We start from the raw sequence: 16,384 nt of genomic DNA on the forward strand, positions 1-16,384 counted from the left end.
ATTTCTTATGACTAACATACCTAGTGAGCACATCCCTGGGCACTATGGGACAATTTAGCATGGCCAATCCACCCTAACCTGCACATCTTTGGACTGTGGGAGGAAAGCGGAACACGCAGACATGGGGAGAATGTGCAAACTCCACACAGACAGCTGTCTGAGGATGGAATTGAACGCAGGTCCCTGGTGCTGTGAGCCTGCAGTGATAACCGCTGAGCCACAGTGTTAACCAGTCAACTTTGAAAGTCTTTTCAGACCAGGAAATGTTATTTCTTGATGATATTTCTCAATGAGGACATTTAACCACAGTTTTTATCCTTTCCTTTGTTCCTTTAAATCATGCCACCCAATATCGGTTTGGGGATGGGGACAATGGTGAAGAGAAAATGGTGTCTCTCCCAACAAAACCAGTAAAAACAATAAAAATTGGAAGTGAAACAGAATGGTTGTACTGGAGTTCCAGTCTGTGGTACACAAGACAAGTTGGACCATGATTTCTCATTTGTTGGTTTTGTTGGTTTCTCCTTATGGGTTGGAGACTTGAGGAATTTTTCGCTACTTGATAGACAGGTCAAGGGGGCTCGGTGTGAGGGAAATATAGCCAGATCCCTGACCTGTTACATTCTGTCCCACAGCCGGCCTTTCAGACTGATGCAGCCATGAGCCTAGACGAGCGGGTTTTCACCATGTTCGAGCTGATGATACAGCCGCTGACTGTCGTGTTGAGGATGGTTTACCCTGATCTGTACAGGATTGACGATTACCTTAACTCTGAGCCTGCGGACAATGTGAGAGCCTTGGTCACCGTGTGGTGTGATCAATTCCTTGTCTTCTGTTTTATTCAATCAATACTAAGAAGGGGAGAAAGGGAGAGATGGAGGTGGTGAGATTAGCTGAGTCTTACTTTCTTTTAAATCTTTTTTCTCCCTTTGACAGGACTCGATAGAGATGGGTAAGGGGACGATGAAGAGACCAGCATTGATTCAGCTCATGGCTGAGAATCTCATACTGCAAGGAGCCTTCCTGATCGATTGCGGTAATGTAAGTCTTAAAACAAAGTAAAAACGTGCCAGAAACCAGCACAGGTGAACTTGCATTGATATAGACTCCAGTCACGTCCCACAAACCACTCAGAACACCTTGACAATAATAGTGATGTGCAGAACAGTTGTTATGTAGGCACATGTGGGACTTTTGGCCAACAATAAGCCCCAAATCGAAAAGCTTGAGAGGGGAACAGTCCCCCTGGGGGTTTACCCAATCGCCAGTTAGAGTTGCTGACACCTGGGGGAGAAGCTGCCACTCTGAGGGGGCTCCCCAGTGGGTTAGCATTGGAAGCTACAGGGTGTTCTATTGCTCTGTTGTGAGCCAATGACTCAGCTGTGTCTGAGAATATAACGCTGCCGATATACCTACACCCCCTAGACTCTCTGTCTCCACTTCTACCCAGTATCCATGTATCTAAGGTTTGCTGAGGGGTGACCTGGAAACTCTGCTCGTGACCCAGAACACTTCAGGCAGTGTGTAGGGAGCTGATTGCAAATATTGCTGGCAAACCCATCCTTTTATACTGTGTCGAGTGTCACTACTCAGAGGAATACAGGGACTGAAAACACTGATGGACAACAACAGCAGCAAAAATAAGGAAAGGCTTTCATTTAACTAGTACCTTTTGCTCAGGACATCCCAGAACACTTAACAGCCAATGCAATGCCTGGTGAAACATTGAATCCCTACAGTGGATTCGGCCCATCGAGTCTGCACTGACCCATTAAAGGGCAACCTACTCTATCCCTGTAACCCTGCATGGATAATCTACACATTCCTGCATACTATAGACAATGTAGCATGGCCAGTCCACCTCTGGACTCTGGAAGAAAACCAAAGCACCCAATGGAAACCCATACAGACACGAGGACAATGCGCAGACTCCACACAAATGAGGGTGGATTCAAACCTGGGGTATCTGGCGCTATGAGACAACAGTACTAAACACTGAGCCATTGTACTATCCTGAAGTATGGTCCATAGTACAAACAGCCATGTGCTGATGACCGGATGATTTCGTTTTTTTCAACGTTGGTTTAGGAATAAATATTGTTAGTGGCCTGGGTATCAGCCCAATGCCCCCATTTTACTTTTACGATGTGGGTGTTACTAGTAAAGCCAGCATTTGTTGCCTTTCCCTAATTGCCCTTAAACTGAATGGATTGCTTTGTTATTTCTGAGACCAGTTATGAATCAACCACATTGCTGTGGCCCTGGAGTCACATGGAGGCCAGACCAGGTAGGATGGCAGGTTTCCTTCCCAAATGGACACTAGTGAAGCAGCTGGTCATACTAGAATCAAAATGTTAACTCTGTTCCCCACAGACACTGCCAGACATGCTGAGTTGGGATCTTGAGGAGCTGGATGAACACAGCAGGCCAAGCAGCATCTTAGCTTTTGTGCTCCTAAGATGCTGCTTGGCCTGCTATGTTTGTCCAGCTCCACACTTTGTTATCTCGGATTCTCCAGCATCTGCAGTTCCTGTCATCTCTGATATCTTGAGGACATTGTTTTTGTTTGACTGAAGTGAATGGGTTCTTCCATCCAATCATGATAGTTGTCATAATCTTGAAGGACCAGCTTTATTAATTGTATTTAACTTCCATTAGCCACTGTGGTGGGATTTGAACCCATATCCCCAAAGCATTAACCTGGGCTTCTAGATTAAAAGTCCAGTGACATTACCACTAGGCTTATCTTTTTTTAGTTCACGGGGGTCACTGCCTGGTCTGGCATTTATTTCCTATCCCTTACTGCCCTGGAAAAGGATGAGCTTCCTCCTTCAACTGCTGCAGTGCATATGGTGTAGAGGTTGGGGGGGGTTTGAGCTACAACGAGAGGCTCAGTAGGCTGGGGCTATTTTTTCTGAAGCTTCAGAGGCTGCTGGGTGACCTAATGGAGGTTTATAAAATCATAAGGGCTGTGGATATGGTGAATAACCAATGTCTTTTCCCCAGGGTGGGGGGAATCGAAAACTAGAGGGTATAGGTTGAAGGTGAGAGGGGAGAGATTTTAAAAGGGACCTGAAGAGTAACTTTTTCATGCAGAGGCTGGTATGTGTATGGAATGAGCTGCCAGATGAAGTGGAGGAGGCGACTACAAATACAGCATTCAAGAGGTGCCTGGATGGGTACATGAATAGGAAGTGGTCAGAGGGATATGGGCCAAATGCTGGCAAATGGGGCAGGATCAGTTTAGGAAATCTGGTCGTCATGGACGGGCCTGTTTCTGTGCGGTACAATCCTGAGATACATCCATGGTGCCGTTAAGAAGGGAAGTTCCAGGATTTTGACCCGGCAGCGCTGAAGGAACAGTGAGATATTACCAAGCCAGGGTGTTGAGTGATTTGGAGAGAAACCTGCAGGTAATGTTGTTTCCATGAGTCAAGTATGCTACAATTTCCCAGAGTTGTCTTCAACATAGTTCCATGGAGTCTCTTATTGGCCTGAGAGGCAGACTTAGCCTCAGCTTAGTATTTCGGTGAAGGGCTATGCCTCCAACAGTGCAGGCCCTCCATCTTCCTCTGTACTGCACCAGAATGTCAGTCTGCACGAGCACGGCACCGGAATGTCAGTCTGCATTATGTGGATTGAGGACCTGAAACTCAGACTTCACGTCCAGGAGAGAAAATGCAATCCAGTGAGTGATGGGTGGGACTGGATTACCAATAATGTGGAACTCTGATTTTCTGAATAAGGGGCTAATTATTTAGGACTGGGATGTGGAGAAATTTACTCATTTAAGGGGTCAGGAATTGATTTGATTCTCTGCCTTAGATACTTGTAGGTGCTCCATCGTTGATAAAGTTTGAGAGAGATAGATGTTTAGCTTCTTGGGATGAGGGACAGGCAGGAGATTGAGGTCAAAGCCCAAAATTAAAAATGTAAGGTGATGTACTTTGGCCAGAAGAACATTGGGTAAAGGATAAAAACAAAGGGTGGAATTCTAAAGGGGGTGCAGGAGCAGAGTGGCCTGGGTATAGATCATTGAAGATAGCAGGACAGGTGGAAACATCAACTAATAAAGAATACAGTGTTCTCCGCTTCATTAATAGGGGTGTGGAGCACAAGAGCTGGGGGGTGATGTTGATCTTGTGCAAGACACTTGTTAGACCTCAGTTGGGGTATTGTGGGTGCAACTTAAGAGAAATGATGTGAATGTATTTGAGACAGCGCAGAAGTGATTTACAAGAACGGTTCCAGGAATGAGAAACTTCAGTTATCACGATTGGCTGAAGAAGTTGGGACGGTTCTTCTTGGAGAAGAAGGTTGAGAGGAGATTTTCAAAACTCTGAGCGATCTGGATAGAGCAGATAAGGAGAAGCTGTTCCAGCCTGGAAAAGAAACAAATGAGAGGGCACAGATTTAGAATGATGTGCAGATGAAGCAAGGGTGATGTGAGAAAACTCCTTCACACTGCAAGTGTTTAGCATTGTGATTTAATAATTATCCTTGATTATATTGAATAGCAAAGCTTGATTGACCACATGGTCTACTCCTGTTCCCAACTCTTTTGCGCTTGTTTACAAGATCCGGCTGGGTGCTGAAGTGATTGGATCACCTCTGTGTTCTGTGTTCTGCTCTCTCCAGGTTCTGTACATCTGGGTCAGCAGACACTGCAGTTCCAGCTTCCTGGATGGTGTGCTGGGTGTTACCAACTACACCTCACTCCCAGGGACACCGGTAAGTCTGTCACCCCTCACTGTGTCCGAGTCGCATTCTCAGCAAAACTGTGTCCCACTTAAACTGTCATGCACAGTACTGGCCTCTTATTGCAGAAACTACACAGCAGGATTGGAGAAAGTGCAATGAAGGTTTCCCAGAATAAAAGAGAGAACTGAGAGATCGTAACTATTTGGGGGAATAGAGTTTTCTTCAGGACAGGCAAGGCTGAGAGGGTGACCCAGTTGATCTTACAAATGAGCACACATACCAATGGTTAAAGTAAGAGCAGGAGGAGGCTGTTCTGTCCCTCAAGCCAACTCTGTTGTTCAGTAAGGTCATGGCTGAGTTGATTACTCCACATTCCTGTTCACTGTTGATAACCTGTCACCCCTCTTACTTAGCAAGAATTTACCTGCCTCTGCCTTTAAGACTTTCCTTTCACTGCTTTATGAGGAAGAGTTAAAAAAACTCACACCTCTTAGAGATGAAACTTTTCTCCTCATCTCTGTCTAACGCTTTTTTAGTAGCAACTCCTAGTTCTAGACTCTCCCACAAGAGGAAACATCTGCTCCACATCAACCTTGTTGAGACCCTTCGTGATCTTTGCATATTTCAATCAAGACACCTCTTATTTTTCTAAACTTCAGCAGTTACAATGCCTAGTTTGTCCAACCTTTCTCATAGGCATCAATCTGGTGAACCTTCTCTGATCTGCTTCTGATGCATTTACATCCTTCTTTTGAATAAAGAAGCCAACACTGTATGTAATACTCCAGGTGCAGCCTCACCAGTGTTCTGTATAACAAAAGCAGAAGGAAGCACTGTACTTTTGTATTCAATTCCTCTGGCTATAAGTAGTAACATCCTGTTAACTTCCTTAATTAATCTCTGTGCCTTACACTAACCCTTTGCAATTTGTATCTTTAATATTGTGATGGTGGTTCAATAGAATCATAGAATCCCTACAGTGTGGGAGCAGGTCATTCGGCCCATTGAGTCCACACTAACCCTTGGAGGGTCATCCCAGCCAGACCCACTTCCCAACCCTATTACTATAACCCTCCATTTCCCTTGGCTAACCCACCTAATCTGCATATCCCTGGACACTTTGGGCAATTTAATGTGGCCAGTCCACCTAATCTGCACATCTTTGGACTGTGGGAGGTAACCAGTGCACCCAGAGGAAACTCACAAAGACATAGGAAGGATGCACAAACTCCCACACAGACAGTCGCCCGAGTCTAGAATCGAACCGTGGTCCCTGATACCATGAGGCAGCAGTGCTAACCACTGAGCCACCATGCTGTCAACAGGATAGGTACGGAGAATACGTTTCCACGTACAGAAGGATCCAAAAGTAGGTACCATAAATATAAAATAGTCACTAATAAATCCAACGGATTTCAGCCTAAAACTTTCTGGACTGTGGCTAGAATCTGCAATTCATTAGCACAGTTGAGGTGAATATTAAGAGGCATTTAAGAGGATGCTAGCCAAGTGCTCTTTCCATCCTTTTAATATTTTTCTTAAATTTTGTGACTTTCTTGACTTAGCAGCTGCTTGTGGTAATTTATTCCACATCTTAACATGAAATAAAAATTCAAACTTCCTCCTATCAAGCTTTTCTTAGAATCCCAGAGGTCCACAGCTCAGAGAAAGGCCTTTCGGCACATTGTATCTGCATTGTCAAAAAGAAAACACCTAATTATTCTAATTCCCTTCTAGATTTACATTCCCAAATACAAATCTGTACAAATAACATAATGTGAACTACTTGGGGTGCAGTGACAGTATTTTAGAGACAATCACGCAAGCAATTATCTTTGATCTTACCAGTCTGCAATAAATGAGTATAAGGTAATGAATTTCTATTTATGGAAGTGTGTGTCATTTATTTTATAAAAAAAATGCTTGCCTGTGCGTCAAGGAAATTAATGCTTTCCTTATGTGCATGGCTTTAGGTTTAATGGAAGGTTGGATTTAGAGGGATATGGGCCAAACGCAGGCAAATGGGTCTAGTTTAGTTGTCTGTTTTCATGTTGTATGACTCTATAAATAATCTTTCTCTATTTACTGTCTCCAAACATTTCAAAATGTGAACACTTTTGCTGGACTGCCTTTACTGTAGTGAGTACAGTTTCTGTTTCTTCTACCTCATTCTCTCCCCTCATCCATGGGGTTTTCTCCAGTTTACAACAGATCGCAGGCCCTCCATGGCTTCAATATAGTGGAGCACCCGTTATTCCAGATGGAACCCAAACCTCTTAAATATATTCATTCACAGGACATGGTCATTGTTTGCTAGACCAGCACTTATTTCCCATCCTTAGGGCAATTAAGAGTCGACCTCATCACTGCAGGTCTTCTCTTGCTCTCACTCGCTCTTCTTTCACCCCAGCTTCTATTTTATTTCACTCTGTGTTGTGTAACATTACGGTTTTTCAGTCTATCAATAGTCCTTGAAGCAATCTTTGCCAGGTGACAGTTTGAAACACAATTTGGAGAAGCAGATCAAAGGAAAACTCTCACAACGTTTGCACGTATGACAAATGTTGCAAAATCCTGAGCAAGAGTAAGTGTCAATATTTGCTGTGTTTCAGACCTCACTTCCCATTCTGCAGAATCCTGCTTCTAAACTCATCCAGGCATTCCTGGGATCCTTAAGGAAGGAGAGACTTTATCACGCACCTTGCTTTGTCATCAAGTGAGTGCAAGATTTCATAGAATCTCATTTAAGTGCATTTGAAAAATTTTTGGCTACACACTTTTCAGACTGTCATTTGATCTTCAGTTTACATGAGGGGTGGTCCTTAGTGAACTTATCTAGGAGCAGAGAAAACTTTGTTCAAATGTCAGTCATTTTCCAGTTCCCCTCACTGCTGCTCCCCCATCCTCCCCAAATTTGGTTTGATTTGATCATATTTTTCAATGTTGGTTCAGGAATAAATATTGGTTAGCATACTGGAAGGTAACTCCCCTGTCCTTATTTTCCCTTTACTCATTTATAGAAGGTGGGTGTTGCTGGTTAGGCCATTTATCACCCCTCCCTAATTATCTTCAAACTGGGCAGCTCTTTCATACCCACAAGATACAATTGCTCTCACGGGCCAGTTTTAACCATGTTGTGGTGGGTCTGCAGTCACACATAGGCCAAACCAGGTAAAAAGGTCAGATTTGCTTCCCTAAAAGATGCTTAGTATATCAAATGGGTACTTACAACAGTTAATAATGGTTACATGATTTCCATTAGGCTAGCTTCTTTTAATTCCAAACTTCACTATCTGCCATGATGGGATTTGAACCCATGTCTCCAGGTTCCATGGATTAAATAGACCAGTGACATCGCCACTACACCACCTCCTCATAGCACCTTGTGAGTTTTGGTGCTGTCAATTTTGTCGAAATATAAGAAATGCTGGGACGATACTCCCTAAGAAAGGCAATATCAAGATATGATAGAGCAGTGGTTAGCAATGCTGCTTCACAGCAGCAGGGACCTGGGTACAATTCCATCCTTAGGCAGCTGTCTGCATGGAGTTTGCACATTCTGTCTGTGCTTATGTGGGTTTCCACTGGGTGCCCCGATTTCATTTCACGTCTAAAGATGTGCAGGTTAGGTGGATTGGTCGTGCTAAATTGCCCACAGTGCCCAGGAACATGTAGGTTATGTGCATTAGCCGTTGGAAATACAGAGTTACAGCGATGCGGTGGGGGCATGGGTCCAGGTGGGATGCTCTTCAGAGGATCAGTGTGGACTTGTTGGGCTGAGTGGTCTGCTTCCATACTGTAGGAATTCTATGGAGGTTTTCAAAATCATGTGGGTCTTTCACAGTGTAATGAACTGGAAGTTTGAGTAACCAGAGGATGCAGGTTTAAGATAATTAGCAAAAGAGAGAAGATGGAAGAAATTTTTTTTAATGCAGTGAGTTGTGCAATGCATGAAAGGGCAATAACAGTACATCCAGCAGTTACTTTCAAAAGAGATGTGATAAACATTTGAAAAGTAAAAAAAAATCCAGGGCAATGGGAAGAGAGTGGAGCCATGGTGCAAAATGGATAATTGTGCTAAAGAGCAGGGACAGGCACAATGGTCTCCGTGACAGTAACTTCCAGCATTTACATAGTGCCTTTAACATTGGAAAATGGCACAAAGTGGAGTATTACTAATGATGTTTGCCACTTCTGGGGCTACAAAAACAATCACATCTTCTGGGGATTTATAGAACAATGATAGAATAATTTCTGCCAAGGTTGGTTCTGTTGATCGCTGTACTTTTCTTTTCTAGGGATGACAGTACCTCACGGTCTGTGTTCATTAAGCGTCTGGTTGATGATCGCACCGAGACAGCAATGTCATATCATGAGTTTCTGCTCCATCTGAAGGAACGGGTGTGTAGGTGATGTGCTTTCCCCTACCCCCCACCAAATGGAACAGTCCAAAGAGGACTGGTGGAAAGTGGTCCCTCAAGCAGCATTGGTCCTTACAAAAAACTGATGTACTCCTTTGCCTAGTCTGTTGGAATTGCAAGATTATTCTATTCAGAGAAGTAAAGAAATAAAATGCTGGAAATGTATGCACAAGAAATCCCTTAGTTTCTGTTCATTGGAAAGACAAATTAGCTCCTCATCCAAACTGCAACCTAGTGAACCCTATCAATGGGATAGAGCAAAAGTGAAGGAAAGTGAGGAGAACAATAATCATGTCAAGTGTGAAATCTCCAAGCCCATCAGCTCTTAAGTAACAGAATGTGTCTTGTTTTCATTGTGTCCAGAGAAATTGCTGGAAAGTTGGAATGAGTTGAAACCTGCACACTGTGCTTATAGCTGCTTCTCTGGAAACTGCATTGCTGTGAGTGTTTGGGATTGAGTTTATACACGTTTACATACATCCTATTTACATAGTTCTCCTCCACTTCACTGCACTTTCCTGAAGAAATAATTCTTTAAGCGGCATGTTCTGCTGTAGTTTCAGCCATGATTTCTGTTTAAATAGATTGTTTGACTGAAGCGTGTGGAGCATCAATTTGATTAGATGTTCTTTACTCTTTCCTGTCAAATTAACACTTTGCTGTTTGACTAAAGCAGATTCTGTCTGCAGAAAATAGTGTAAATCCTGCATAGCTTCCATCTTATAGTAGTCTGTACACTCTTGTCCAGTCCAGTGCTTCCCAAACGTTTTCCCAATATAATCCCATTTTAAAGCTTTAAGTTTGATGAGATGCCCTGGTGAAATCTGAGAGTTTGGGAGAGGGGTGGGGTAAGCAGTGTTGGTGGGTCAGTGGGCGAATGTCATGGATGTTGTTGATGAGGAGAAAGGTGTTATGAGAGTTTGGGTTGGCGGTATCAGGGAAGAGGGCCCAGTAGTATGTGTGAGCAAGAGCTTAGCTGGTCAGAACTCAGTGGGTGCTCCTCGAGACTCACCATCCCAAAGTCCTAACTGGGTGCCCCATCCCTACTTTGGGAAAGTCTGAGGCTCCCTCTGATTGTGTTTTCTCCTGTGCTGACATCTGTGAGCCGTATGCAGTTTGGATTTCTGAAACTGCAAGTCAGTGCTGGGAATGGCATCAGCCACTGGACCCTCTGAGCTACTGGGCAGAAACGTTGTACCAGCGAATATGGGAACTGCAGATGCTGGAGAATCCGAGATAACAAAGTGTAGAGCTGGATGAACACAGCAGGCCTGCTGTGTTCATCCAGCGCTACACTTTGTTATGTTGTACAAGTGTATATTTTACTAAATCCGCAGCTCCTGTACATTCCAATGTTTCTACAGACAGAGGCCATCGTCTGCAGTACTCGGTGGCTCAGTGTAGGAAGGAGATTGAAGCCTGGCACAGTCCAACAGCAGTGCTTACCTGCCTGAACAGTACTAAGCCAAGCTGAATGGCCTGCTCCTGTTGCAAATTCTCTGTAAAATCAGAATAGGAAGCTGCCACGTATTGAACACACAACGGGGGGAGTACTGCGCGAAAACTGCCCAATGGTAGAGTGCTCTTGTGGTGCAGTGGCAGTATCCCTACCTCTGAGCAGGAAGGCTGGGCTCAAGTCCCACCTGCTCGAGAGGTGTGTAATAGTCTTCAAATCGCCCATTCTTGGCAAAAGGCAACTACCCAAAGCTCCCCAAAATCTCCCCACCCCCCCGGTCTCACCCCATGACCAACCCTCCCTCTCACCCCCACCTCCTTGACTTGGCCGTCTTCTCTCCTACCTTTCCGCTCCTCCAACCTCACTGATCAATGCCCACCACTGCCTATCTGTACTCACCTACTACCCTCCCCTCTTCCTTCCCCAGCCCCACCCTTCCTTTATTTATTTCAGAGCCCCCTTCCCCCTCCCCTATTTCTGAAGAAAGGTCCCGAGCCAAAACATCAACATTCCTGCTCCTCTGATGCTGCCTGGCCTGCTGTGTTCCTCCAGCTCCACACTGTTGTCTCTGACTTCAGCGTCGTCAGTTCTTACTGTCTCTGTATTGTAATGTCACCTTCTTGCTGTGATAATCCCATGTGGACGTTTGGGTCGGGAGCAGAAGGGCCATTGGACCTCCCCTTTTTTTACGTCTCACAGCGAGTATCTGTATATCTTTAACAGGGAAGGTGGTGGCATAGTAATCCAGAGTAGAACATCTGCAGAGAGCAATACAACCCACAGTAAACCACGAAGTAGCAACACGATATAGCCAGCTTTTATCCTGAATGGGCATCAGAATCTGCACTTTAATTCCTGCAGTGCAGAAGCAGGCACTTGGTCCAGTGTCAGAGATAATGGGAACTGCAGATGCTGGAGATTCCAAGATAATAAAATGTGAGGCTGGATGAACACAGCAGGCCAAGCAGCATCTCAGGAGCACAAAAGCTGACGTTTCGGGCCTAGACCCTTCATCAGAGAGGGGGATGGGGGGAGGGAACTGGAATAAATAGGGAGAGAGGGGGAGGCGGACCGAAGATGGAGAGTAAAGAAGATAGGTGGAGAGGGTGTAGGTGGGGAGGTAGGGAGGGGATAGGTCAGTCCAGGGAAGACGGACAGGTCAAGGAGGTGGGATGAGGTTAGTAGGTAGCTGGGGGTGCGGCTTGGGGTGGGAGGAAGGGATGGGTGAGAGGAAGAACCGGTTAGGGAGGCAGAGACAGGTTGGACTGGTTTTGGGATGCAGTGGGTGGGGGGGAAGAGCTGGGCTGGTTGTGTGGTGCAGTGGGGGGAGGGGATGAACTGGGCTGGTTTAGGGATGCAGTGGGGGAAGGGGAGATTTTGAAACTGGTGAAGTCCACATTGATACCATATGGCTGCAGGGTTCCCAGGCGGAATATGAGTTGCTGTTCCTGCAACCTTCGGGTGGCATCATTGTGGCAGTGCAGGAGGCCCATGATGGACATGTCATCAAGAGAATGGGAGGGGGAGTGGAAATGGTTTGCGACTGGGAGGTGCAGTTGTTTGTTGCGAACTGAGCGGAGGTGTTCTGCAAAGCACCACTGCACCACACAACCAGCCCAGCTCTTCCCCCCCACCCACTGCATCCCAAAACCAGTCCAACCTGTCTCTGCCTCCCTAACCGGTTCTTCCTCTCACCCATCCCTTCCTCCCACCCCAAGCCGCACCCCCAGCTACCTACTAACCTCATCCCACCTCCTTGACCTGTCCGTCTTCCCTGGACTGACCTATCCCCTCCCTACCTCCCCACCTACACCCTCTCCACCTATCTTCTTTACTCTCCATCTTCGGTCCGCCTCCCCCTCTCTCCCTATTTATTCCAGTTCCCTCCCCCCATCCCCCTCTCTGATGAAGGGTCTAGGCCCGAAACGTCAGCTTTTGTGCTCCTGAGATGCTGCTTGGCCTGCTGTGTTCATCCAGCCTCACATTTTATTAACTTGGTCCAGTGTGTTCATACCAATCATCTGGAGAGCTTCCGGACCAAACCCACACCTCAATCCTATCCCTGTAATCCCACATTTTTCATAGCCAAATCACCCAATCTGCACCTTTTTGGACTATGGGAGAAAACCAGATCACCCGGCGGAAACTCACGCAGATATGGGGAGAACATGCAAACTCCATCCAGTCATCCAAAAGTGGAATTGAACCAGGTTCCTGGTGCTGAGAGGCATCATACCCCCATGTACTGCTCCAATTTGAATCTGCTGGGTCCTTAAGATCTAGAACTTCCTTTTTTAAATCTCTACACCTCTCAGCCTTGAGAATGTTTCTTCAAAAGCACCTCGTTTGACCGTAAGAACATAAGAACTAGGAGCAGGAGTAGGCCCTTCGGCCCTTCGAGCCTGTTCCATGGCTGATCTTTTCGTGGACCCAGATCCACTTACCTGCGTTCTCACCGTATCCCTTAATTCCTTTATTGTTCAAAAAGTATCTACCTTAGCTTTAAAAACGTTTACTGAGGTCGCGTGTAATGTACCTGTGAAGTCTTGTGACGTTTTACTTTGCAAGGTTGTATCATTGAATGTGTTGTGCATTGCACCATTCAAGTCAACTTTCTGAATCACAGTTACCAGCATATAATGATGTGCACCTTGGGGTGCAATGTTAGTTTCCCTACCTCTAAGCCAGAAGGCTGGTATTCAAGTCCCTCTGAGCTGCAGAGGTATCAAAACACGTCTGAACAGATTGAGATTACAGATACCTGTAATGTTCCTTGATGAGTTCTAACAATTCGAAAGTTACAGCACAGAAACAAGTCGTTCAAACATCGTGCCTCTGTCAACTCTAGACTCATTGAAAACCTCTTTCAATAGGAAATCTGCATCCTCTCGTTACAAAACTTTCAGGTAGAATCTGAAAACATCAAACACTAGAAAATCTGAAGTGGAGAATACTGACAGCGCGCAATAAGAAATACACCAGCGAAACAAAATCAGATGATTATTGAATATTTATAAATGGAATTGAAATAAAAGGGGAGGAACGTGTGATATGATGAGGTTGTGAAGCAATCTGCAATCGATTAGAAAGAGAGAACAAATGTGATTGTGTTGAAGGCTAAGGTGATCTTTTAAAATGTGGAAACTCGGGGTGGAGATGGGAAAGCATGACGACATTTAACAGGCAAAAAAACCCCAGCAGATGTTGGAACCCAAGGTAGACAAACAGGAGGCTGGAAGAACACAGCGACCCAGTCAGCATATGGAGGGAAGGAGATGTTAACGTTTTGGGTATTACCCTTCTTCAAGACTTCCGAAACGTTGACTTCTCCTTTTCTCCAGATAATACCGGGCTTGCTGTGTTCTTCCAGCCTCCTGTTTGAAGACATTTAACGGATCTGCTTTCAGATTTATCCAACAACAATCTCATAGGAACGTACACTCCACCCGCAGTTTTATAGAAAGCCTAATAAGGTTCCTTTGCTGCTCTCAATCATTCATTCATTCTAATGAGGACGTGGCAACATCAATGGGACTGCTGAATTGTAGCAAAAACATTCAGCTGTCAATGCCCACCCCTTCCTTCCCGGGGATTGGGCCGTCCTGTTTAGGTATTGGATCCGATTGGCTCTGGCACACCCATTGTCCTATCCGTGCTGCATCCGTGATGGTTCAGAGTTTTGTCACTCATATCCAGGCCACCATCCAAACTCGGGTTTGATTGGTCTCCGCCCCCCCCCGATGGAGGCTGCCGAGCGTTCTCGCGGTTGGTTGGATCGTTGAGAAGGAGCGGGTTGATTGGTTCAAACTGGCTGTCAATCGGACCCGGTGGGAAGGGCGGGGCTTGCGGCATTGCGGCCCCTCCTCCTTCCCACAGGCCTCGCCCCTTGGAAGGTGACCCCACCCACTTTCCCGGGTCTCCGCTGGTGTCGCTCCTCCCTAGGCTCAACCCTCTTACCCGTGCTACGCCCCGCCCAAGACCCCGCCTTCCCACCCTAACCCCGCCTACCCCACGTTTAAACCCCCATCCCCCTCCTATACCCCCACCCCACGTACCACTGCATCCCCTGGCACCACCCATCCCCAGGGACCACCCCTACCCTGACCACACCATCATATTCCCTGACTCAGCCGCTGATCCCTCGACCCCTACCCCATTCTTTTTCACCCACTCCTTTCATAAATACCTCACCTTCACGCCCCCCTTGCCCCACCCCTCTCATGTCGTTCCAGGTCCTGCCTCTACCCTCTTGCCCCCAATCCCCCCTTGGCCATAAACATTCATCCAATGCCCAGCCATCACCCCTGGCCCTGCCCACACATGACCACATCCACCCCCTGATCCCCATACTTACTGTTGTAGCCCTGTTTGCGGCCCCTTGGAGGAATAAAAACACCAAAGATGCTGGAGTCAGATTCAATAGTGTGGAGCTGGAGGAACACAGCAGATCAGGCAGCATCAGAGGAGCAGGAGGGTTGATGTTTTAGGCCTAGACCCTTCATGAGGACTAGGGACGGGGAAGGGAGCTGGGAAATAAATAGAAGGAAGAGGGTTGAGGCTGGGGGAATGTAAGTGGGATGGTGATAAGTGGATGCAGGTAGGGTGTAGTGGGATTGGTCAGTGGCAAGGCTGGGCCTAATCTATGTTTAGGCACCTGAGGTGGAATATGAGCCCTTGTTCCTCCAGTTTTCGTGTGACATCATTGTGGCACTCGAGGAGGCCAGGATGGACATGTCATCCAGGAAGTGTTAAATGATTAGTGACTGGAAGGCATTGTTGATTATAGTGTGCGGAGCACAGGTGTCCCACAAATTATGCCACACGTGGAGGAACAACACCTCATATTCTGCCTTGGGATCCTACAGCCTGATGGCTTAAATATAGAATTCACCAGTTTCAATATCTCCCCACTCCAGCCTCATCCCATGTTCAACCCCTCCCTCTCATTCCCACCTCCTTAACCTGACACTACCTGTCCATCTTCTTCCCCACCTATCTGCCCCACCCTTCCCACTGACCAATCTGCACTACCCCTACCTGCATCCATTATTCTGCATCCCACTTACTTTCCCTCTGCCCCACCTCACCACCTCTAATTATTTCCCTGCTCCCTTCCCCGCCCCAGTGCTGATGAACGGTTTAGGCTTGAAACATCGACTCTCCTGCTCCTCTGACGCTGCCTGACCTGCTGCACTTCTCCATCTCCATACTATTTCGATAGGAATTCAGATGCTGGAAATAAGGAACAAAAACAGAAACTGCTGGAGGAACTCAGCAAGTCATACAGCATGGAAACAGAGCTTTCATTCAAACTCATCCACACTGACCAGGTTTCTTTGAAATAGTCCCATTTGCCTGGCATCTTTTAATCTCAACAATTCTGCTTCTAGACAGCACCTCCTGCCCAGGGACTTCTTTTACGCTTTTCAGTGCCGCAGAATACCTCCCAACATCGTCAAAGACAGGTTCCATCCTGGTAAAGTTCTTCTCCAACTTCTTCCATCAGACAGAAGATACAGAAGCTTGAACACACGCAAACCAACAATTCAAGAATAGCTTTTTCCCTGCTGTTATTAGACTGCTGAATGGATTCTCTAACTCAATGATCTTGCTTTACAAGCTACCTGTGCAGTTGTAACCTTGTTTGCCTCATTCTATCTAAGCACTGTATGATCTAAATGTCCTTGTTTGTTATGATCTGCCTGTACTGTTTACAAAAGAAAGCTTTTCACTGTACATAGGTACACACGACTACAAAAAATCAAATCAAAAGCAGGGATTCCAAAATCTGAAACAAAAACAGAAA

General features: G+C 46.0%; 1 protein-coding gene across 1 annotated transcript in view; it reads left to right on the plus strand.

The window, feature by feature from the left end:
• The window catches only part of LOC125467457 (protein transport protein Sec24A-like), a 66,336-nt gene extending 57,100 nt beyond the window's left edge, over window positions 1-9,236 (plus strand). The window contains exons 16-20 of the mRNA XM_059640280.1: window positions 636-788; window positions 937-1,041; window positions 4,639-4,731; window positions 7,314-7,417; window positions 9,000-9,236. Of these exons, the coding sequence (XP_059496263.1) occupies window positions 636-788; window positions 937-1,041; window positions 4,639-4,731; window positions 7,314-7,417; window positions 9,000-9,114 (570 nt within the window). The 3' untranslated portion in view covers window positions 9,115-9,236. The remainder of the gene's footprint in view (window positions 1-635; window positions 789-936; window positions 1,042-4,638; window positions 4,732-7,313; window positions 7,418-8,999) is intronic.
• Window positions 9,237-16,384: the final 7,148 nt, after the last annotated feature.

This window comes from Stegostoma tigrinum, chromosome 37 (assembly GCF_030684315.1).
Source record: "Stegostoma tigrinum isolate sSteTig4 chromosome 37, sSteTig4.hap1, whole genome shotgun sequence".
Taxonomy (NCBI): Eukaryota; Metazoa; Chordata; class Chondrichthyes; order Orectolobiformes; family Stegostomatidae; genus Stegostoma; species Stegostoma tigrinum.